Raw genomic sequence first — 23,908 nt, 5'->3', positions numbered from 1 at the left:
AACAACGGGTAAATGGTTTACCAAAAATGTGATACTGATGGGAAGAAGGCCCCGTGGTCAGATTACTTCCCCGATTCCCAAACTTTCAACTTCTGTCCTTACGCATGTGGGCTTGGTAATGTAAACAGACTATCTGTAAAAGGGCTCATTTATCACTGACAGACGTAAGACGTTGTTAGATTCTTCTGACTTGTAAAGATAAGGTTTAATGTGTCTATCAGCAGGAGCAACACTTAAGAAAACTATAAACGGAGGCCAAACAACAACTGGCGTCATTAAATGTCCTCTGTGACACGGTCATACACATTGATATTATAGTTGCGAGAAACAAACACGCAAACTTATTTTAATGCCACACAATCATTCGTTGGATCGGCACCAAATTGTACACCTGGACAAATTTAAGAGCTGCACGGGGTGGAGGTTTGTCAATAGCTCTGTGTGTGATTAAAATACCTTTTCAATTCTTAATATATCACAATATGAAAAAAGTGATACTTACACAGAGGAATTGTTTGTTTGTCTATTGTGCAGTGGGAGCGTATCGTACTTTATGTGCACATGTGTGTGCGTGTGTGATCAAACACAACCTCTTTGTTACGGACAAATACAAACCCAAGATAACATACTAAAACCTTTACAGATGGCCTTAATTTGACCTCTGAACCAAATGCTATAATTCACAATGGATGCTTCTTCATCCAAGCAAGATCAGAGCGGAGGATATCCGAGCAGAATTACTTATCAGAAAGTTTGGTTGAATTCTACGTAAAAATGCTGAAGAAAGGAAAGACCAACCTTTTCTGTAAGTGTCTGGACATATATATATATATATATATATATATATATATATATATATATATATATATATATATATACACACTGTACCTTTTGTACATGAGAATAAGTCTTCCTGCAAGTAAATCCCCTTTGTGCTCAGTCAAACAGGTTAAGATTAAAACAATATAGAAGTAAATTAAAACATGATTATCATTATTTCAGTGCTCTTACTTCTTGTGACATTTTTGTTTGGTGGTGCCGTCATACTTTTATAAAGGAGGTGTCGAAGTGCTGAGCCAGATGACAAAATAAACAAATGTTGTTGTTTTTTTTCTTTTTATGGGGTGAAGCTCAAGATTACTTTGTACCTTTTGCACACTTTCTATATTTTAGCTGTTGAATGAGTAGGCTAATTATAAACTAATTTCTTTCTTTTGTTTGCTGTGATGCAATCTTTTTTTTTCTGTGGTTGTTTTTTCGGGCGGGACCTCGTTCCAATCCTTGGCCTCCGAGCCTATAAAAATTCCTACATTTTAAAAAATAGGTGAAATGGAAACACAAATCTCCGATGGAACTTGGAGTGACTGTTTTCTCATCTTTTTTTTTTTTTTCTGAAACAGAATTTACAGCCAACAGATTGAACCTGAGCACACATTCAAGTATGCATTTGATTGGTCGTTGTCATCGACCGCAACAAGAATGAAATAATTTACTACTTGTACAGTTTTGATTGGCTCTCATCAAGTTGTACAGCGTGGGCGTACAGTAGGATGCGGCTACATTTGGGTTTGGCCAACTGACTGTTGTGTCGTGTTATGTTTCAGAATCATTATCATCATCATCATCAGCTTAACGAAGGGCAAATGCTAGCACTGACGGCTTTTCTTCATGGAACATTTTCACTGCTGTCCCAATGCACAGACTATATGCGTTTATTCTTCAACCAGTTGATAACAAAAAGATGCGACAAGATTTCATCGCTTTTACCTGGCCTTTACTCAAGAGTTTCTTTCAGCTCTGCAAGGTTAAGTGAAGCGTGAAATACTCTCAAAATAGACCTGTTTTTTTTTTTTTGTTTTGTTTTCTAAGCTCAACATGAATCATCGACAAAAAATGCATGACATTAATTGAGATTTTGCATGCATCTATTGTTGATGTTTCCAGTTCAGTTCATTTCGTGAGTGACTCAGAAGGGATACAAATAAATCTCGTGGCTGCTGTTCAATAAAAAGCAAGAAAACCAGAATTGTACTACCCCACTTCCCCAAATTCTTCACATAAAAAAGTGGATGAGACCAAATTTAGTGAGACCTACTTTTCATTGACATTTTTCAAGCTTGTCTAAATATATTCCCCTTTTTGTTTTCCTTTGTAACAAAATATTTTGGTGCATGAAGGCAAAGCGAAGGTGATAAAATTCCAGCTTTTTTTTTTCTTATATTGGACGGCAACGGCATGTCATTTACTGTAAAGACTTGAGTACGTGACAGAATATCCTGTGGTTGACGAGTGACACGTATAGGGTGGAGTCCGCGAATTGGAAAACCTTCAACCCAATGTGAATCTGAACGGAAGCCAAACAAGAAAATGGATGGTCTCTGGGATTTTTTTCATCAAAATAATCTAGAAATATCTGACAAAATCTTGGGGAAAAGAAAGAATTAAATTAATAGTTTTATTTTCTTTTGTGATTTTGTTTAATAATCAACAATAGCCAATATCCACCCATGCATTTTTTGCACCGCTTATCCTCACTAGTGTCACGGGTGTGCTGGAGCCCATCCCCGCTATCTCCGGTTGAGAGGCAGGGTACACACCTGAACTGGTTGCCAGGCAATCGGAGCGCACATACATTGTAAACAAACAACCATTCGCACACATTCACACCTGCGGGCAGCCAATAGCCATCCATCCATTCATTTTACTGTCCTGCTCATCCTCACGAGGGTCATGGGCGTGCTGAGCCTATCCCAACTATCTCTGGGTGAGAGGCGGTGTAAACCCTAAACAGGTTGCCAGGCAATCCCAGGGTACAAATAAACAAATAACAGACGTTCACACCTGTGGGCCATTGAGAGTCTTCACTCAACCTAGCATGTATGATTTTGGGATCGGGGAGGAAGAAGCCCAGAGAAAACCCACACAGGCACGGGAAGGACACTCCACACAGCCACAGCCAGGATTTGAACCTCGGCACTCAGAACTGTAAGGCAGATTGTTCTAACCAGTCGTTGACCTCAGTCAACATGAACGCAGCAAATCCCATTGGAATGCAAACATTTTGCTCAACATATCACGTAGAGCTACATGTAAAATATTTATATGTACCACTTTATTCATCCCAGTCTCTGCAAGTGTTTACATTTGAACTTCTACAACATTTCTAGGTAATCACAATGTTCCATCACCTGTAGGCTATTTTTAGAACAGGGCTGTAGGCCAGTCACATGAAACTCAGGGACAACCTGCTGCCCGTGTGGACCATGTTAATAAATGATAGAATCTTAATAACAACTCTGACTTGTCCTGTGTATACTTCCAGCACTGTTCTTCATACAAACATTTGATTCAGACAGAGACCGGCTTTGGAACAAGAGGAGTCGACACAGTCCAGCATAGCAAATGGGCTCCTTCATAAATGCATTTTGTTATCCAATATTCAATTTGGAGAATGTCATGTGGTCAATATGTTATGACACAGATTCCTCTCACTTATTATTTCACCAGTGCAGTACTACAGTTGGACTCTGTTGACGTGACCTCTTGCGGGAAGCGCTCTGCGGACTCAGTGGCGGAGCTCGGGAATTGAGAGGACAGATGCTCCGACGCACGGGCGCTGTCCACGCCAGATTCCATCATGGGTAAGTAGATGTCATCCATGTTTGGGAGCACGAACACTTTCTGAGGGAAGAAAGGTGGTGTGGCTAAGAGGAATGTAAAGCATGCTTGTGGGCAGGTTGTTCTTCTTTACCTGGAACTCATTCTGTAGTTTCTTTTCAATCCATTCAGTCACGTGACATAATGTCACCTCCCTCTCGCCTAGTTTGGGTCGGACACGCAGATCCAGCTTGGGTGGTTTGCAGAAACTATACCTGCGGGGCACCGTTTAACGTTCGACACATGCGTAGAACTCATGAGTAATCCAAAAATAAAGTGAAAGTATTTTACATTGGCACGTACTGTATATACAGTACATAAGAGGAATTAAAAGTTTGGTCTGAAATAAAAAAAAAAACAAAAAAAGAATAGATTGCTAATTACAGTTCACTACTATGTAAAGTGGCTATTGCTTAGTAAGGATCACATTTTCTTTTCATCACTGAATAATTGTCATTTGCATTGTCCTCTTCCTGGCACCATTGGTTTAACTCCCATTTGCACGTATTGTTTCTCACCATATCCTGTCAGTAGGGGGTGGAGGGATGTTTACAACCAGGGACCCTGAAAGCTCTTGGACCTCGACTGTGAGCAGCAGGGGCGTGTTTGACATCTCCTCAAACTTCTTCTTGATGAACTCATTCTCTGTCGCCTTCTGGAAACATTTGGATTTTGCGATTTTGTCCACAAATCTCAAAATCTTCCTTCCGGTCCTTCCACCCCCAGTCCTGTAAGACACGATTATAGAGTGAGAGGAAAGTATTTGTGTGGTCAGATTTAGGATTCTGATGCTCCCCTCAAAATGAGGCACAATGGTCTGGATTAAAGTCACGGCCTCACAGAATTGGATACAGATGTAGAGGTTATGTTCCAGTTGTGCTTTGTCTCAGTTTAAATAAATTTTGCTTTTACCCCTCGGCTGCTGATGAAAAGCCCTTTTCGCCAGCGGGGCCCTGAGGGTCAGCCAGGAGAACCTCCTCGTCATCAGATGAACCAGCACTGGAGGACTCCTCATCACTGTCTGCGAGCACACTTGCAACCGGTCTGCAGCTAGAAAGGCAATTAAAAATACACGTACACAAAAGGTTAAATCATGCGAACTGAAGTCTAAATATGAACTGCTTGTTTGACAGGAACGCTTCCAAACACAAGTAGAAGTGTCTAGTTTGCAAGGAGGGACTTAAAAAGGCTTGGTGACTGCAGAGGATGTCGAACTCTGGCTGGACTTTTAATCCACAAGTGAGCTTCTGTGACAGTCCATTTGTGCTAATCAGTCGAGCGTACAGCTGAGGGGTGTGTGGGGGTTTCTCATTAAATGTTTCCGGAAGCCAATGTAGCCTATGAATCAGCACTGGTATGAAAAATTTGATTCTTTCTCCTTTTTTTTTTAGCACAAAGATGGGGGAGGGGTCGCAAAGAACAATATATGTGCTCAAAGGGTCAGAGGTCAGAGAATTGGGGTTCGCTCCACCAGCATCCCCCAGCTCCGGAGCCCTACTCATCATTTAGACTTGTGATTTCCAGTAATATTTATTGCATTCATTTATCCATTCATCCATCTATTTTCTTTGCCGCTTATCCTCATCAGGGCCACGGAGTGCTGGAGCCTATCCCAGCTGTCATTGGGCAGGAGGTAGGGTACACCCCGAAATGGTTGCCAGTCAATCACAGGGAGCATAGGGACAAACAACAGCCGCACTCACAATCACACCTAGGGGCAGTTTAGAGTGTCCAATTCGTGTTACATGTTTTTGGGATGTGGGAGGAAACCGGAGGGCCCGGAGAAAACCCACGCAGGCATGGGAGAACATGCAAACTCCACACAGGGAGGGCCAGGATGTGTGTATAAACCATCTAGAAAATGAATGGATGGAAAATGGAACCATCAGAGTGGAATGCCCATCCATCCATTTTCTTTTGCCGCATATCCTCATGACGGTCGCGGGGAGTGCTGGAGCCTATGCCAGCTGTCAACGGGCAGGAGGCAGGGGACACCGTGAACTGGCTGCCAGCCAATCGCAGGGCACATCGAAACAGACAACAGGCATACTCACAATCACACCTAGGGACAATTCAGAGTGTTCAATTAATGTTGCATGTTTTTGGGATGTGGGAGGAAACTGGAGTGCCCAGAGAAAACGCACACAGGCACGAGAAGAACATGCAAACTCCACACAAGATTGAACCCAGGTCCTCAGAACTGTGAGGCCAAAGCATTACCAGGTGATCCACCGTGCTTCCAGAGTGGAATGTTATAATTTTATGATTAAAGCACTTGATATAAAGTACTTATATTATCCAAATATACAAACGACCTGCTCCATCTTTCTGTTTTCAAAATTAAATGCAGGCCTTGAGCACAAATGTGTTCCCCTCCTGTTTTGGATGAACGGACATGCACGCACACCTGAATCACTTTTGTCTATAAAAACCTAGTTACTCACCGCGTGCTTCCCGTTTCCGTCAAACAATCTGTGTCCTGGCCGCCTTCTTTACCCAGCTTGGACAGGTTGAATTTGGTTTGCAGGGTCATCTGCAGGGTGCCATAGTAGGCCAGCTGCAGCTCCACCCACAGGCCTGCAAGTGGGAAGCGCAGAAGGGTCACTGCCAGAGTCCCCTGAGTCAGACAAATCTCCCTCAAACCTAATCTGGGCGCACAGTCACCGTGGGCAGACTAAACAGCTTTCATTGTGATTATCAAGCCTTGAGTATTCATGATGGATTACAAGGAATTAGACTGTGGGAACGACGCATCTGGATTGAGAAAAAGGGACAGACTGAATTTGTAGGACAGCGGCTGTGTTACATGTAAAATCACCAGGTCGCACACTTACACGTCTCCTCATCAGTTGTCGGCTGTCAGACTGATTTAAAAACGCACACAAGGGCCAATATGATCAAAATGTTAGCGGCTCAAATTTGTCTGTGAGATTTACAACATGATTACAATACTTGAGCTGAGGTTGTCGCCATTCAACCGCAAACATATTGGCACGATCTTCTAGTTGCATCGCCATCATTATTGTGTTTGTCTGAGTCACAAAAACCAAAAAAACCTCACATACAGACCAAAACCTCACTTGCAAAAAACCCTCTCATGCAACAAAAAAAACTTACACGCAACAAAAATACCTCACATTTGCTCAAAACCTCTCACATGAAAAAACTCTCATGAAAACATCTCCCTCACTCCCAATAGACTCAAAAAAAAAAAAAACTCTGACACAGCAAAATCTTGTCACACTTAAAAATGCTCTCACATTCACCCCAAAAACTAAAAACCTCCCACTCAGAATAATCTCTCACAAAATAAATTCTCAGTTACAAAAAGAACCCCTCACACTCAAAATAAGCACACACACACACCCCATAAAATACTTCACATGCCAAAATACTCTCAGATTGAAAAAAAAAATGACTCTCACTCGCCAAATATTTTTCATACACAGATTTTTTTATGTGCTGCATTTTTCCTGTGTGTGTGTGTGTGTGTGTGTGATCGTGAGAGCGAGAGCGCTAAATGTTATTTTGAGTCTCACCTCTGTGATCAACTTCTGGCTGGGAGGTAGAAATGATTTGCGGGATGGAACAACCCATATCCAGCTCAGTCAGGGTCAGTTCATTCATAAAATAAGGCAGCTGTAAAATAAGATGACACGTAAACAAAATCGAAATCTATCTATATTGTATGTAATGTAACATTCCACCCATCCATTTTCTCAGCCGTTTATCTACACACGGGTCGCGGCAAGTGCTAGAGCCTATCTTAACTGTCAACGGGCAGGAGGCGGGGTACACTCCGAACTGGTTGAAAGCCAATCGCAGGGCACATGGAGAGAAACAGCCACAGTCACAATAACACCTAGGAGCAATTTAGAATGTCCAATTATTGTTGCATGTTTTTGGGATGTAGGAAGAAACCGGAGTGCCCGGAGTAAACCCACGCAGGCACGGGGAGGATATGCAAACTCCACATAGGTGGGTCTAGGATTGAACCCTGGACCTCAGAACTGTGAGCCCAACGCTTTACCAGCTGATCCACTGTGCGATCATAATGTAACATTATCCTATGTTAATAAAATTAACAATGGCAGGCAGAAAGCGTAATTATTTGCACAAGAGTGCCTAGACATGACACTAAATACCCTGATTTTGCTGAGCTTCTTCTGGATCTTGTGGGAAACCATGTCAGCCCAGCTCTTCTCCCTCAAGAAGTCCCAAAAGATTCGACCAATCAGAGCATTGAGCCACGCAGGCGGACCCCTCCCAGCGTACTCCACCAGATCACAGGTACACTGCGGAAGTGAAAACCGAGTCAGGGATGATTCAGTGCTGGATATCCACTCCTGAAGTCTCAAACTACCAGTACGGTTGGCAGAATTCAGCTTCAGCATGACTTACATTTCCTTTAAGTTTGGGGCTCATCTCTGTGCTGCCAAGTCCAGGGCTGGAGAGCAGGAGTGAGTCTTCCGTAGCCAAAAGATGAGACATATACCCGGGGTAGTCAAGCAGTAAAAGGCCCCTGGTGGTGGTGCTGCTGCTGCTGCTGTTGGAGGAGGGCTGACTGAGAGCAAGTCCGGGCGTGGAGGGGGCATCGTCTTCACTGCTGCCCACTCTGCTGGAGCCTCTGCTGCATGGGATATCGCCGTGGCCGCTGATACTCTGCGACAGTACTGGGTCACCTGCAGGGAAATGTACATTTTATGGAGTTGGAAAAAATAACGGTTTGTGGCATGTGAAGTCATGTGAAGGTGTTTAGGCCTTATGCCAAGTAGGCACTCAAACATGATGGAATAAACGTGAAGGAAAATGCCCCCCCCCCTCCCCACCAACTCACACACAACCTAAAAGACTTATTTGCCCATTGCTAATGAAGTAAAAACAAAATAATAATAAAAATCACAGGAGATCGATCACTTCAGCATTTTAGCTGGTCGGTGTCAAAAGACACGAGGACGTTCATTTGGAAGACCCCTTGTGAAATACATTTGCACTGATTCTAAGCTTCATTAGTGTTATTGTAAAGGGTGTTCTTCCATTGTGTAAAATGTGTTTGTCAAATCCAAATCTGTATTAAGATTCAAGTGAACCCTAGGGTACACTGAATTCACACTAAAGTAAATGCGAGATTAAATATATGAAGTAAGTTTTTATACTAAAACCAATAATGCACACTACCATCATTCTCGTCAACATTATCATTATTGTTACTAATACTGATTTCACGTGCTTTACTGATGCTTATAGTCCTAATAAGGCCACTTAAAAATCAACTAAGAATGCCATAACATAATTGAAACCACTTTTTGTTGACAGGCTGAGGGAATTGCCTTCTTGGGGACGGCGCTTAACTGCTTCCTATCTCACAAATGACTTTTTCTGTCGTTGTCAGTCTGCAGCGTTCCACAAGGGTGAAGCTTAGTGGCCTTCCTTTACTGTATGCATGCTTCCTCTGGCAGCAGTCATCAGTAGATTAAAGTTATCTCCGACTACTTATTTTTCTGCATTATCTATTTTATTTTTCTTGAAATCCTGATTGTACAGATATTAAAATTAAATAACTATTGCCGTTCTCTCATTACCTGCCTTAACAATCATCATGAGTTCGGAATAGCGCGATTAGGTTTTTGTCTCAATCCCATAAATTCAGCCTCATTACGTTCTCTCGTCCTTGAACCATCTCGCTGTTCATTTTAGGGCTCGGTATATAATTCAAACAGTGACTTAAACAGCCTTCCATAATCAGTTTCCTGTGTAAATATGTATGTAAATGTATATCAATGTGATTGTAAATTTGAAACATATGTTGGTGTAGATGCCTTGTCTCGAGGCTTTGTTGTCACTAATGCATTATCTCCGATTCTCATACCTGATCGAGGCACACATCTGCCGGGCCTTGACTTCTCCCGGTCTGTTTCTCGATCTGCATTGGTGGATGCAAGCATGAAATGATGAAACCACTCCTCCTTCTCTCTCCCTGTGCGTCCAAAGAGGTAAAGAGTTGTAGGTGGTTCACGAGTGGGTTCAGCGAAACCCTGACATGAACTTGCGGATGTGGTTCTTGGCTCCTCATCCTCATCCTGACTCTCCTCCAACCTTTGTCCGGCTTTCTCTTGGGAATTCACGCCGCTGGCCAGCTGGATGCAGATCGGATATTTGGGGTTCCACAGACGCTTACGTGCCAATGCAGATGGCAGCAAGATTACCTTTGGGGGACACACGGGGAGAATTATACGCTCAAATATCCTATTTTCGTTTGTATTTTAATGATTATGTTCTCAAGAGAAATTAGCAGCTACTCAAAGCACTCCACAAATTAGCTTAGATAATGTGTTTAAAGGGAAGAAAACAAAACAAAACAAAACACTTTACTTAGCCATGAAATGGTTAGGGTATTTTAGTGTTACACATCCTTAAACAAGGTTGTATAATATGTGCCGATCAATAGAAGCATGCTAGTACTTTTCAAACCCCAGGATGACATAGAGTACAATACACTCCTAACATCTGTTCGATTGAATGTCATCATTGCCAGATGTATCCTTTCGCATTCCATCGCTGGTTCTGAGTGAAATGTCTCTTGGATTGCATGTAAAAATTCCAATAAAATAATTCCCGCTTTGTATTTATACAGCCAGCACGGTGGAGCAGCTGGTAAAGGATTGGCCTCACAGTTCTGAGGACCCAGGTTCGATTCTGGCCCCACCGGTGTGGAGATTGCATGTTCTCCTTGTGCCTGCGTGGGTTTTACCTGGGCACCCCAGTTTCCTCCCACATCCCAAAAACATGCTACATTAATTGGACACACTAAATTGCCCCTCGGTGTGATTGTGAGTTCGGCTGTTTGTCTCTATGTGCCCTGCGATTGGCTGGCAACCAGTTCAGGGTGTACCCCGCCTCCTGCCCATTGACAGCTGGGATAGGCTCCGGCACTCCCTGCGACCCTCGTGAGGATAAGCGGCAAAGAAAATGGATGGATGGACTACAAAATATACAAGGGGGAACATTAAACCTTCATTACTTTCGGCACATAGTGTATGTATATTATTCCTACTTTGCTCTTTCCCAGTTGATAGGAGCGCGTTTTTATGAACGTGGACTCATTAATTCTCTCGTTGTACGTGGCCCTGCGGTTGATGTTAGACTGTGGGGTGTCGAGCTGGAGACAGGATCCCTCTAGTGTGGCAAACACGGAGTGACTTTGTGCAGGGTGATGGGTCTCGGGGCAGTAATCATGAATCTCATTCATCCAACCCTAGAAAATACATAAATAAGTGCAGCACAACAAGTGAACATGAAAGTTTGGACAAACCTGTTTAAGGTCATAAAGGCGTTACGACCATGCCAGACATATGGGTTGAGATGTCTCCAAAACGGAACCTTAAATTATAAAATAGCTTACCCAAATGTAATTTAGCGTTTTGGATGACTAAACTGTCTATGATATTTATCCGACTCATGCCGACCACCACCTGCTTTATAAACTGACAGATTGTAGCCTCCTACTTTCCAGGATGTACTATAAATTGCCCCTGGAGATGACAGTAGATAGTAGTAGTAGTTCTTGCGACAGTATGTCCTTTCCAGTTGCTCTAGAACTGCTGTAATTATGGCCGAGACTCCAGAGATTTCTGCTTTTAATTGCATTCTGGCCATTATGTATTTTTATATTCGTCTGTGAAAGAACAAGAACTGCAGTGGTGGATGAGTAACCTTTCACTTGACACTGCTGTTTTAGATGCAATTTGGGTGAATGAAAGCTCATTATCAGTACTACTGTTATAATAACTGTATTATTTAAATGTCAGCGACGGAGTACTCTAAACATTTGCGATTGGAAATTGGCAATTGCAGTATAAGTTGAAACTTTTTTTTTTTATTGTGTTCAAAGGAACATTTGTGAGGTAAATTATGAACTTTGTGTTATGGAACTCCAAAGTAGAACAGCACTGGAATCATACAATTTGCAAAAAAATTTGCTTTGAAAACATCAAACTGGGGAAACCATGCCCAAAAAAATTGGGAATGAGCGAAAACTTTTTCACAGGTCTATACATAACGGTGGTTCAAATTCTGGTTTCCCCATAATATTTAAGATAAAATGATAACAAATCAAACTTAAATGTCACAAAAATAACACAAGAATACATAAAATTGCAGTTTTTAACAAATATCAAATTAGGAATGGTTTCTTCAATCACAGCAGGTTGTCCAGGTCCTGAATTGGCGAGGCAGCCCCAGACCATCACACTAACACCACCATATTTGACTGCTGGTTTGCTGTTCTTTTTCTTAATTGCTGTGTTAAATTTGCACAAGATGTAATAAATACACCTTCCAAAAAGTTCAAATTTAATCTCCTCTGTCCAAAGAATATTCTCTCAAACATCTTCAGATTTTATTGTCATAATGTATTTTTTTTTTCTTCAAAAATAAAGATGAGCTTTTCTGTTCTTTTTGGTCAACAGTGGTTTTTACCCCAGAACTCTGCCACGGAGGCCTTTTTCCCCATAGACATCATGGATTGTGACTTCGGTCAAGAAGGCAACACCTCATCTTGTCAAATTCCCCTGTTATTGTACTGATCTAATGTGGTGCATGCAGCAGACACATCACGAACATCGTAGAGCAATCAAGTACAGTATGTGCCGCTTATCTGGAGCTAACACTAATCTGTGATTCCAGTAAAAGTCATTCCTGATCTGCATATTTTTCTTCTTGACACAAAAATTGTTCATAAATTTGAGCCTACCATATGTGAACCAGCATCCTCAGTTTGAAAGATTCCAAAATGACTCACTTTACCTTGAGGATGTCGGACTGAGTGGAGCAACTTCTCAGAATCCCCAACTGTGATCTGTTGGGAGAAGCTGAACAGAGGGACCTTGATGATCCCATTCTGATCAGCAAGAGTCCGAGCAAGAAACCCATTGCCAGCCCAAGAGCCAGGCCAGAAAAATATGGATTCAGAGGTACGGTAAAATAACCGTAGGATAGTATTGCCACACAGAATAAACTCATACATGGTGGAGGATTGGTTGTGTGAAGCGGATATGTCCTTAAAGATGCAACCTTGGTGGGTTTCCTGACCTGTTGGTGAGTTTCGATGGGAAAAAACTGCATGGTGTCTCTATCTGAATAAAATCCTTGTTCTTCATCACTGAAATGTTTGCAGTGATGCACAGGGCAGCTCCTGCGTGGGGTTCTCCCAAGATACCTGACTGAAGGCCAGTCGAAAACATCACCATCTGTCCTGCCACCAGTCTTGACTGGAGACTCTGAGACTCCTGTGTCTGTGCTACTGTCGCGGCCTAAACCTCTGGAAATGACCTGGGTGGTCTTACAGTGTTTAGGGCTGCCTGTGCTCTCTTCTCTCCTGATTTTGTTGAACATAGTGCTCAGTGGCTCATGGACCGCTTCCGAGAGTTTCCTTTTGGTGTCCTCCAGTTCCATTTTGAAGAAGCCGCCTTTGAGACCATCTCCACTTGGAGAAAGCGTGCTGGGAGACGGCGGTGCTGTCCGAGAGTCCCCACCACTTCTGTTCTTGGGCTGTGTAAGATGCTTCAACAGGTGGAGGTTGAGGCGCGAGTCTGATTTCGACTGTGACACCTCCGGCTCAGAACGGGAGAGCTCGGTAGAGATCGACTTCACAAGGTTGAGAAGGGGTTTTGGCCTGAGGGAGGAGCCTTCCCTGAACTCCAACTCTGTAGATAGCGACTTTACCAGATTAGCCAAGGGCCGATGAGTGGGTGAGGAAGGGCCTGGGGAGAGAAACGTGGGGCCCATGGCGGAGAAATTACCCAAAGAACCAGGAGACGAGGGTGAAAGTGGAACGTGGAACTCTTGGGACTGTGATCCACTGTTATCATCACTGGAGATCTGCTTCTGACTCGAATGAGACACTGATGAATAGTACTCATCATGATCAAGCGAGAAGATGAGCTCACTCTCATCAAGACTGCTCCACTCTCCCTCTGTTCCTGTCAGCTGAATAACAATCCCTCGTGCAAGATGTCGCTTTGTCCCAAGTGAGTTTCGGACAACATCTGGACTGTGGGGGTCCAGGAGGGCTCTGCCACCTCCGCTTGCATCCTCCTCGCATCCTTGCACCCAATTGTTTCCACTCTCTGCCATTCCGTGACTACATCACACAGCCAAGGCACCTAAGAGTCACTGAAAGAGAATAAGCATAGAATATAGTCGGGAAAATTAAGCTTCTCAGCCAAAACAAATAAAAGCTGACAAGGGATATGCGAGGCATGCATTCTACGTTTATGCCTAATTTGTACAAAAACTGCTTGCATCTTGCCAATTAGCTGTAGGTGTGTGAACATCATATGAGCTCTCGAGTGTGAGTTAGCTTCCACATGCGCTTGAGTCTAGTGAGTGCCTCGGTGCCAAGTCAGCCAGCGCCTCTCCCAAAGCTGTTGCTCCACATCTTAGTGTGTTTTGGATGCAGGCAAAAATAAACTAGTCGGGCTTTCAAGCCCCAATGTTAAATAAATAAGAGCAAGTGTGGCATGGATAGTATATCTTTGGGGGATTGACTGGATTTGAAGCTTGTGCACGCATATGTGACATCAAAAGACACATAATGTACACACATTGGACAAGGACACCTACAAACACTGAAAATAGAAGAAAATTATTGCTTTGCAACTGACTTTCTACATGAGGGGTGACACCCACATTTTTGTTGCGAGCCACGCTGTAGCTACGGTTTTCCCCCAGAAACCATAAAAATCTTTAATTGCCTCGTCATACTTGCACAAAAATTATGAACATGTTTTGGAATCAGAAATATGGGGTAATGTTTTTTTTCCATTGTCCATGTTTGGCAACACAAAAATACTTATAATATCTCAACGTTATCATTTATGACATATGACAATCTGAAATTTTGGTACAGATTTTCACAAGAATCATGGAATTTGACACGGATGACTTGCCTCCGCGGGCCACATAAAACATGTAGCGAACCGGATCTGGACCCCGAGCCTGGAGTTTGACACCTGCGTTCTACACGATTTTTTTTCATTTAATGTTCCAATAACGCAAAATCCATGTAATGGTTAAGAGGTAGTGTTTAGTGTACCACTGATGTCTTTCAGAGTTTTTCAACGTAACAAAGGGGTGAAAAGTGCAAACACTGAATGACGTAAGAACTACAGTATCATCATCATGCAACCAAGACTTATAATCAGTAGTGTATCGGCTGAGCTTGGACTTTTATTTTCACGTCCTTGCTCTATATGAGAGTTAAAACCATCTTTGGACCAATCAGATTTATGTAACCATTTTACAGGTCTGTGAGGCAGGATCTCAACCAATTTCACAGCAGATGGTGCATTGCGACTAATCTGCTCACAGCCAAAATGCACGACGGTGAGATAAAACCTTGGACAGTCACACATACAGACATTAGACCTTAATAATAGATTTTCACACGGGGTGGGCAACAGAATGTGCAGATTTTCTGTGACGCGGACTCTGGCAATGGGAAGGCTTTCTGGTTGATAGTTCTCACATTTTATGGATCCCGGTGAAATTTTGGTCAGATATTTATGGATCGCAGAAGACAAAATTTCTCATCTTTCAGTCTCACACCACTCAACTTGGTAAAAGTTTGCATGCTTCCTGAACTTCATTCAGGAAAAGTGTCACTGGCAAATTAGCATGATACTGTGTAATTTATAGCGTTTGGCCGAGAACAGCTTGAATGGGACACGTGTTTGACTTGTTTAAAATGATCATGAGCAGCAACACAAAACTTAAATATATAAAACATATTATGGTTTGAGAAGCATCTGGTTTCTGTTGAGGAAATGTACTTTTGATTTTTTTTTTTTTTAAAGGCAAGCAAAGTCATAGAGAGAAGTTTCTCATATTTCTTTTCAATATACAAATACATGCATGTTCACATTTCACTGGCCTTGTGAATTTTACATGATATGTGGTGTAATGTAATTTGTTTTGTTATACATTTTTAAATGGTTGTCGGTGTTTTTTTCTAAATTGTTTGACTGAAAAACACGAATTTTGTTACGTTGACATGCAAGTCCCATTTAAATCGGTAAAGTGCAGTTTCGGTGAACATCACGAGACGTAAACGATTACAATCTCCGATTGACATTCATTTAGGGTTTATCCGCGAAATCTGACAAATCTCACTGGCATGGTTTATAGATAAGCCAACATTTGGCAGGGTTGGTTTCCAAGCTAGCTCATCTCTGCGACCCAAAATCACATCCTTACATTTTTTTTTTACACAGGGTGTAAAAAGGTCACTAAATGGTTTAATGATACCTTAAATTAAAATTTATGCAATAATAAAAAGTTTGTGATCTTGGCTTCAGGAAACTTGTGTTGTTCACTCGTATTAGTGTCAAAAGTCATACTCTACATACAATTTGAACATTGAAACTTGAACCATGATGATGCCTTTTAAATGTCAATGTTAGTAATAATCATGCACTTGGAGAAGTCATTACGTCCCGAATTTGTGAAATAATTTGTCGAACTGCATCGACTCAAAGCTACGCTCTCGTGACGTAAGTTATTGGGGATGATAATACAGTAATGTGAAAAAATGTGAACACGCAAAACCATTCAAACCTTACCCCTGGATTTGTCTCCCGTCCTGAGAGATGATCTGCAAAACAAACATAAGAACATGCATGGAGTTTACTCACCCATCTGTTCATGTGGTGCCCGGGCATGGGATCAGCGAGATGGCCACAATGGTCTTCAGATAAATCCATCACTCATTTGGGTGCGCAAGAGCTACAGAGTAAGGAGGAGTCTGAGTGAACACCCTCCTCCACCATCTCTCTCTCTCTCTCTCTCTCTCTCTCTCTCTCTCTCTCTCATGCACTCACACACACACCTCCTCTTAAACCAACTGCCTGTATCCAGATGTGTCATGTGCCACCGAGAATTACAGCTCACCAACTGATTATGAAAAGCATGGCCGCTCAGCATAATAATCCAGATTTAGCGTAGGGCATGCAGTCACAACAGAAGCACACGAGCAAACTCACCCATCTAATGTGCTCGTCGAGGATACCGTACCAGACTTCATTAGTCAACCCGGTTGCAGTGCCTTTTCTCCAGTTCCGCCCATCATCTTGGCCTACATAAAGAAAACCCCATTAAGCCCCAGATATGACAAGATGAGGAACAGGGTCAAGTGATGAGCAGGGAGACAACCATGCATCACTGACTGGAGAAGTTCCAAGATGGATGAAGGACACGTAGAATTTAGTGAGGGATTCAGCACTGTGGGTAAATGAATGATAATTACGTACTATATTCCACTATGTCCAACCATTGAGTGGAGTGAGATTTAGCCATGGCATAAAAGTGAAATAAAAAAAGATGTAACTATTTCAAATGAAATTTGGGGTGTCCATGGATGTCTGGCAGGATAGAGTCTATATGCAGTCTAGATGTGACCAGTCACTAAAAGTCAATGAGGATAAGATGTAGTTCACTCACAACTCTAATGACTGTGGATAAGCAGTATAGAGAATAGATGGATAACGGGATAAGGGGAGAGTAAAGAACAGTTCATTTTAGTAGGAATCTGATTAAAAAAATGAAAAAAAAAAAAAAACAGTACAGATACAATGTCATTATGGCGTCAATGGAATTTTCCACCCCAAAAATTCTAATAGCCACCACCATGAAGCAGGAAGGAGCCTGCTTGCAAACAAAATGACAGCTCTCTACCAATGACGTTCTAGTTATAGTGTATATATACAGTATATTCATCATCATCATAAAACATAATCGCCATCTGGGCAAACGGGAGACTTGAATTGGCTAGACCAGAGGTGCTCAATGCACCGTTCGCGATCGACCAGTCGTGTTGAGGCAGTCTTGGTCGATCGCGGGACGGCGTGCCAAAACAAACAATTGTGCACCACTGATGGAGTCTCTTCGCAGATAATCTCCGTTGCGCGAAAAATAAAAATAATCCAATGCAAATTGAAAGTAAAACAAAGAGCTCTTCAGTTTGTGGCATTTTGCAATGTGATTCAATGAGTGAGGGATGACTGGTTGCTACATCCAATGGCACAATTCACATACGTACTGTAAAAAATGAAAAGAACAAGCCACTGGTTTCTTTTAGGCAGCACACGGAACTTTCTCGAACAACGAAGCTTCTCGGCCACACTCTTTTTACTAGTTTATCTTACACCCCACACCCCACACCCCCGCCCATCCCCACTCTTAAAGACAAACAGCACTTACACAGCCCATCAATGTGTTTTATAATGACAGCGTCCACCACAGCTTCTTTAGTTAGCAACACAGTCTGGGCAACGTAGAGAAAAGACAAGCTAGACATGCTGCTTAATGTTTATGCTTGATATTAATGGAGAATGTTAAAAAATAAATGCTGTTCTTTTAAGATGCAATAACTGTCGGTGTATGTGAATAATCGAAGAAAAAGCGGTGAAACTGGATGACATTTTCTCTTTTCCGAGTGGGAAAGATCTCATCTGAAGCCAAAGTAGAAAGTGCAGAATGGGATGGTGTGTAATTTTAAAATTAATTTTGTGTAATTTTAAAATTCCACCTTGGCACAGGATAAAAGCACAGACAATACAGTGCACAAAAAGCTAGTTCTGTATTTGAAATATAGGAGGCAACATAACATTAACCTTAAAACGGTTTGGGAGCATCACCCCCACCCCACCTCCACCCCGCACCTCGTCATCGGTAGCTCACGAGAGGCTGGCTGCTTGAAAAGTACATCTTGGGGTAAAAAAGTCCCGGGCTAATTTAAAAAGTGCCATGTGTAAACTCCATGGATTAAACTGAATTTAATTAAAAAAGTAAGACAATATGGAGGTTTCGTTACCTTGTGTCCACGGATCTGAAACTTGCACCAAGTACCACCAAACATAAATGAATAAATAAATAAAAAAAAAACTCCTAAAATGTATATTGAATGTTTGTGAAAGCTGTTGTAACATTATGTACAGTTTGAACATTAACACTGCAATTAAACATTTCCTTGTGTGACGATTCTACTTTAATTGGTCTTTCACTAAAGAGTCTAAATCAGGTCTATATTTAGAGGAGCTCTTGGAAAGACAGTTGAAAGATAGCTCAGTGGCATTTGTTGGTATGATAATTACCAAGTTATTACTTCTGGATGGTGTTTAAAAAAGAAACTAACTCAAAAGTAAACGAGCATGAAGCCCCCAAGTGGCTTTATTGCTCTGCCGCATGGGACTTTATGTGAGCGACTGCAGCAGGCATGTAAATGCCGGCTCACCCCGTCATTACACCAACACACACATGCAGATACACACATACCTTGCCATCTGCTCTCATCTGTTCAAAAATAGCCCTGCCAGAAGCTTCCTAAGTGGGTGAAAGGCTGAGTGCTGGTGTTGCTGTCCCCATTGCCGAACTTTTGTTTCCAGAATGACCACAAGCGACTAAAAGTCTGTTACTACAGTCACTTGCAAATTTTCAATACGAGCGCTATGCTCTTCAGCTGTCTTGTCACTTCCAGTACAAGCCTCGGGGCGAAAGTGTAACAAGCGATGGAAGTTTTTCCAGACCAGTTCATGGAATTCCACCCTATCCACGGTACGAATGTGCAGCTGGACTACACCGGGACCCAGGCCACGCGAGTAGAGAGCTTTGCCAATGGCGTGTGCTTTAGCAAACAACCCTTGAAACCCGGAGAGATTTTCCTCATCGAAATTGAGGACAAGGAGCTAGGTTGGTGTGGGCACCTCCGGATCGGACTGACCGCCAGAGACCCGAGAGACTTGGAGGCGGTCCCTGAATACTCAATCCCAGACCTGACAGACCAGGGTGACAGCTGGGTGTTCGCCATTACTCGCAACCACAACAAGGTTACGGAGGAAGTGGATCCAGGAGAAGGTGGGCAAGACCTGAGGGAGGCACTACCTGGGGGTCAGCGACTCGGCCGAGAGGAGGTTGAAAACGAGAGCGACGCCAACAGTAAGCCAAAGACTTTTTTCACGGACTCTCATTTGCACATTGAGAATATTCGGATCCCCAGAGACAAGCTTGTTGGTCGCAGCCGGCCTGGACGCTTCAGCCACATTCTGGACGACTTGTACAAGACCAACACTTTGCCGCCGACAGCCAGGCGCAGCCGGATAGGAGTTTTGTATGTACCGAAAGGCCGTAATCGAGGTGACATGCATATTGTCATCAATGGGGAGGACATGGGTGCTTCTGCAAGAGGCATCCCCACCACAGAACCTCTTTATGCCGTAGTGGACGTATTTGCTGCTACTAAGTGTGTCAGGATAGTGCAGGTGGAGTATGGCTGTAAGTTTCACTCCAGCATGCAGGGAGCAGAAATTGTATTGTTACTACTACTTTCCTAAATCACCCTTTTTTTCCCAGTCTCCTCCTTGCAGACACTGTGCAGAAAGTCTATCCAGAAGCACGTTATCCACAGAATGGCAATTGACTGGCTGGAGCTACCAGAGGCACTAAAGCATTTCTGCAAGTACGAGTGACAAACTCAACATCCTTAACAGGAGGAGACATCGAGCACTTTTCTGACTTGCGAGGACGGAGTGAAGTGAAATGGGATTGTTCAGATATTGTCACCATGACACAATTGTCCAAAAGGTCTTGGATATTTAGATGAGAAATCCAGATTCAGGGGATTGAATCAATCTTTTCTGAAAGACACATTGTAGATGGAATGGCTTGCATATTGACCTCCGATCACAGCCTTTGATCAAAGGTGCCTAATAAAAGAACATTTATCTTCTTTTGCTGAATTGCTTTTATCTTTTTAGTCCTTAAGTATGTAAAAATGTGTTTCCTAATGATGGCAGTCCCATAAGTTAAGTGCTATCCATTCATCCATTTTCTGCAAAACCCAGAATACACCCGAGAGAGCTCAGCAATAAGCGGTACAGAAAATGGATGGATGGATGATGAATGGATGGATAGTGATGATTTGTCTCATGCTGGTTCATATAAAGCCACATGGGGTTGATGTTGGATTAATATTGAGAAATCTGATGGGTAATTATGGCCGGATTATTATTATTATCATCCATCCATCCATTTTCTTTTGCCGGTTATCCTCACGAGGGTCGCGGAGAGTGATGGAGCCTATCCCAGCTGTCAACGGGCAGGAGGCGGGGTACACCCCTGAACTGGTCGGCAACCAATCGCAGGGCGCATCGAGACAAACAGCCGCACTCACAATCACACCTCGGGGCAATTTATAGTGTCGAATTAATGTTGGATGTATTTTGGGATGTGGGAGGAAACCGGAGTGCCTAGAGAAAACCCATGCAGGCACGGGGAGAACATGCAAACTCCACACAGGTGGGGCTGGGATCGAACCCAGGACCTCAGAACTGTGAGGCCAACACTTTACCAGCTGATCCACCATGCCGCCTATTATTATTATTATGTGATTGGGTGCCAAGCAGTTCAGGGGTGTACCCAACCTCCTCCCCGATGATAGCTGGGTTGGGCTCCATCACTCGTGCAACAGTTGTGAGGATAAGCACCTCAGAAAATCAATGAATGGTATAGTATTATTATTGTTATTGTTACAATTTTTATTGTTAATATAATGCATGATTCACAGCTTTTAGGTGTTGCTTTCCCATTTCAGCCTTCCTGTCTAGACTTTGTTCTCACCAGACTTGCGTGGGTTTTCTGTGGGTACTCCAAGTCCTACATTAAAACATACGTGTGTTAGATTAATTCATGTTGGATAGGTGTGAATGGAAGCGTGAACCATCTGCGATTTGGTGTGCCATCCTTCTCATGTAATTCAGTTCAGCCTAACCCTAAAGAGAAACATGAAAATGGATGGATGGAGAAATTGGACATGCATTTTGTCTTGTACACATAGAAATAACAGAAAGTATTTTGAAAATTTGTGCATAACCTCGTGTGCATATCAGACAAAAAACTAGGTACATATGCAGTCCAAGAACTGCATTTCTAAAATTATTTTGTGTGTCGGGGGGGTATCAATTCATAAAATGCATCATTCAGTGGGTGCAGTTTACAGTGGTGTAAAACTGCATTGCATAATACTGACAGCTGTTATTATGGAGCCGAACAAGATAACCAAATGTGAGATTCTGTACAGTTCTACACAATGCTGGACACAATCAAATGAATGGTGAATGTTATGGTGAGCAATTTTAAAAAGAAAGTCAAGCTTATGTTATCAAACACTGCTCTCTAGCGTCCATAAAGCTAAAGGCAGTAGGGAGGAGTTCCCGTTTAATTCCACGAGAAGAAGCTGAACCGGAAACAGCAGTTTAATATTCTAATCTACAGTATTCAGATCCTCTTATTGTTTTTGAACCAATTTGTACACCAACGACATGTCTTTCTGTCGTTTTTTTGGTGCTGAGACCTACAAGGATCATTTCAAACCAGGTAAAGCTGCAGTGTGTCACGACGAATTGAGGTGGAGTGTAATCTGCCTTTAATTCGGATTACTGTACATGCACGCCAACAATCAGAAATATTGGGGATTTTATGACTACCTTATGTTAATTGCCTCGTTTAATATGTCAGGAGGGATGAAGTACCATCATGCAATCTTTCATTCCTGTTATATTGGATTAACTATGTAACAATAAAATGATTTTTATACATTTGATTTGAGATGGGCTGCACGGCAGTGGTTGTCATATTTGGCTCATAATTCTAAGGTTCTGTACTCTCCCAAAACACGCATGTTCGCATGTATGGTTGCTTTATTGTAATATGTGTCCTGCAATAGTCCAGGGAACAGAATATCAAGCCTCTCACCCGTAGTTAGCTGGGAGAGGGTCCAGCCACCTGCAGCCCTGTCTTATGTTTTTATATTTTCATTTTATTTTTTTTCTGTAGGTATGTATGTGTGCTCGAACTGCAACCATCCACTGTTCTCAAGTCGGTCCAAGTTCCCCCACTCGTCTCCGTGGCCCGCTTTCACCGAGACCATCAGTGAGGACAGTGTGACCAAACTGATGGAGACCCTGACAGCTTTCAAGGTCAGGAAGACCTTAATTTATGTAATATTTGTGTGTATGCGTGAACTTCTCACTATTTGTGTTTGTGTGGTGCTTTTAGGTTCTGTGTAGCAAGTGCGGCAACGGACTGGGCCACGAGTTTGTTAACGAAGGTCCGGAAGAGGGGATGTCCCGATTTTGAATTTTCAGCCACACGCTCAAGTTTGTCCCAAGCAAAGGTGAGAAAAGCACAGCACTTTAAAACCCAAATCATAACACTCCACTATGGATGTTGATAACATCCAGGGAGAGTCATTCAGTGGACTGGCAACCAGTACAGGGTGTATCCCGCAACACGTCTCTTCAAAACTAACAAGAGCAAGCATTTTGGAAAATAGAAAACAGAAAACTAGCAATGTTACACTAGCACTGGAAGATCATAGGAGTTACTAAACATCCTAAAATAATGTCAGTATTTTGAATTTGTACTTGGAGACAGGATTTTCAAGGCCTGACACCTGCCACATGGATTTCTCTTTTGTCTTTTTTTCCCCCAGGTGAGGATAAGCAATAAAGAGCAAGTTTTCTGAGTGCTTTACGTCTCCACCTGGATGAGCGAGTGATGCAGTCGGGAGAAAGCCCAAAATAGGACATCCGGTCTGCTGAAGTATCTCAGACCACCTGGTGATACATGGCATGGACAGTATACGTACACATAATTCATTATAATACAGCTTTAATACTGAAATACCTCATATCTATCCATCCATCCATCAATTTTCTTCACCTCTTATCCTCACGAGGGTCGCGGGGAGTGCTGGAGCCAATCCCAGCTGTCAACGGGCAGGAGGTGGGGTACAACCTGAACTAGTTGCCAACCAATCGCTGGGGACATCGAGATAAACAGCCGCACTCACAATCACACCTGGGGGCAATTTAGAGAATCCAATTAATGTTGCATGTTTTTGGAATGTGGGAGGAAACCAGAATGCCCGGAGGGAACCCACGCAGGCATGGGGAGAACATGTAAACTCCGCACAGGCGGGTCCGGGATTGAGCCTGTGAGGCCAATACTTTACCAGCTGAGCCACCGTGTTGCCCTTCTCTGCAATATGATATTTTATTTCTATTGTTGTCCCTCATGCGTAAGTAGTATAGGACCTGCTTTATTAAAGTCTAGCTATGAGGTGGTGGCACGGTGGATCAGCTGGTAAAGTGTTGACCTCACAGTTCTGAGGTCCCAGGGTCAATCCCGGACTCACTTG

The 23,908-nt window shown here is 42.7% G+C and overlaps 3 protein-coding genes across 3 annotated transcripts; 2 read left to right on the top strand and 1 right to left on the bottom strand.

The window, feature by feature from the left end:
* Positions 1-3,374: 3,374 nt before the first annotated feature.
* Positions 3,375-13,791, bottom strand: tex2l (testis expressed 2, like). The gene is made up of 11 exons (XM_061810586.1): positions 12,463-13,791; positions 10,712-10,912; positions 9,527-9,863; positions 8,059-8,339; positions 7,803-7,952; positions 7,197-7,296; positions 6,102-6,234; positions 4,570-4,707; positions 4,176-4,385; positions 3,752-3,872; positions 3,375-3,681 (listed from the first exon to the last, which is right to left on the bottom strand). The coding sequence occupies exons 1-11, from the start codon at positions 13,789-13,791 to the stop codon at positions 3,496-3,498; spliced, it is 3,186 nt and encodes a 1,061-aa protein (XP_061666570.1). The 3' UTR covers positions 3,375-3,495.
* A 5,429-nt stretch (positions 13,792-19,220) lies between these two features.
* Positions 19,221-20,177, top strand: neurl2 (neuralized E3 ubiquitin protein ligase 2). The gene is made up of 2 exons (XM_061810966.1): positions 19,221-19,983; positions 20,062-20,177. The coding sequence occupies exons 1-2, from the start codon at positions 19,221-19,223 to the stop codon at positions 20,175-20,177; spliced, it is 879 nt and encodes a 292-aa protein (XP_061666950.1).
* Positions 20,178-21,944: 1,767 nt separating this feature from the next.
* msrb1b (methionine sulfoxide reductase B1b) lies at positions 21,945-23,444 on the top strand. The gene is made up of 4 exons (XM_061810730.1): positions 21,945-22,083; positions 22,543-22,685; positions 22,765-22,882; positions 23,201-23,444. Exons 1-4 carry the CDS (start codon positions 22,029-22,031, stop codon positions 23,215-23,217), a joined length of 333 nt encoding a protein of 110 aa, XP_061666714.1. The 5' UTR covers positions 21,945-22,028; the 3' UTR covers positions 23,218-23,444.
* Positions 23,445-23,908: the final 464 nt, after the last annotated feature.

The sequence above is a fragment of the Syngnathoides biaculeatus genome, chromosome 22 (genome assembly GCF_019802595.1).
Source record: "Syngnathoides biaculeatus isolate LvHL_M chromosome 22, ASM1980259v1, whole genome shotgun sequence".
Classification (NCBI taxonomy): Eukaryota; Metazoa; Chordata; class Actinopteri; order Syngnathiformes; family Syngnathidae; genus Syngnathoides; species Syngnathoides biaculeatus.
This window is presented reverse-complemented; position numbering and strand designations above follow the sequence as displayed.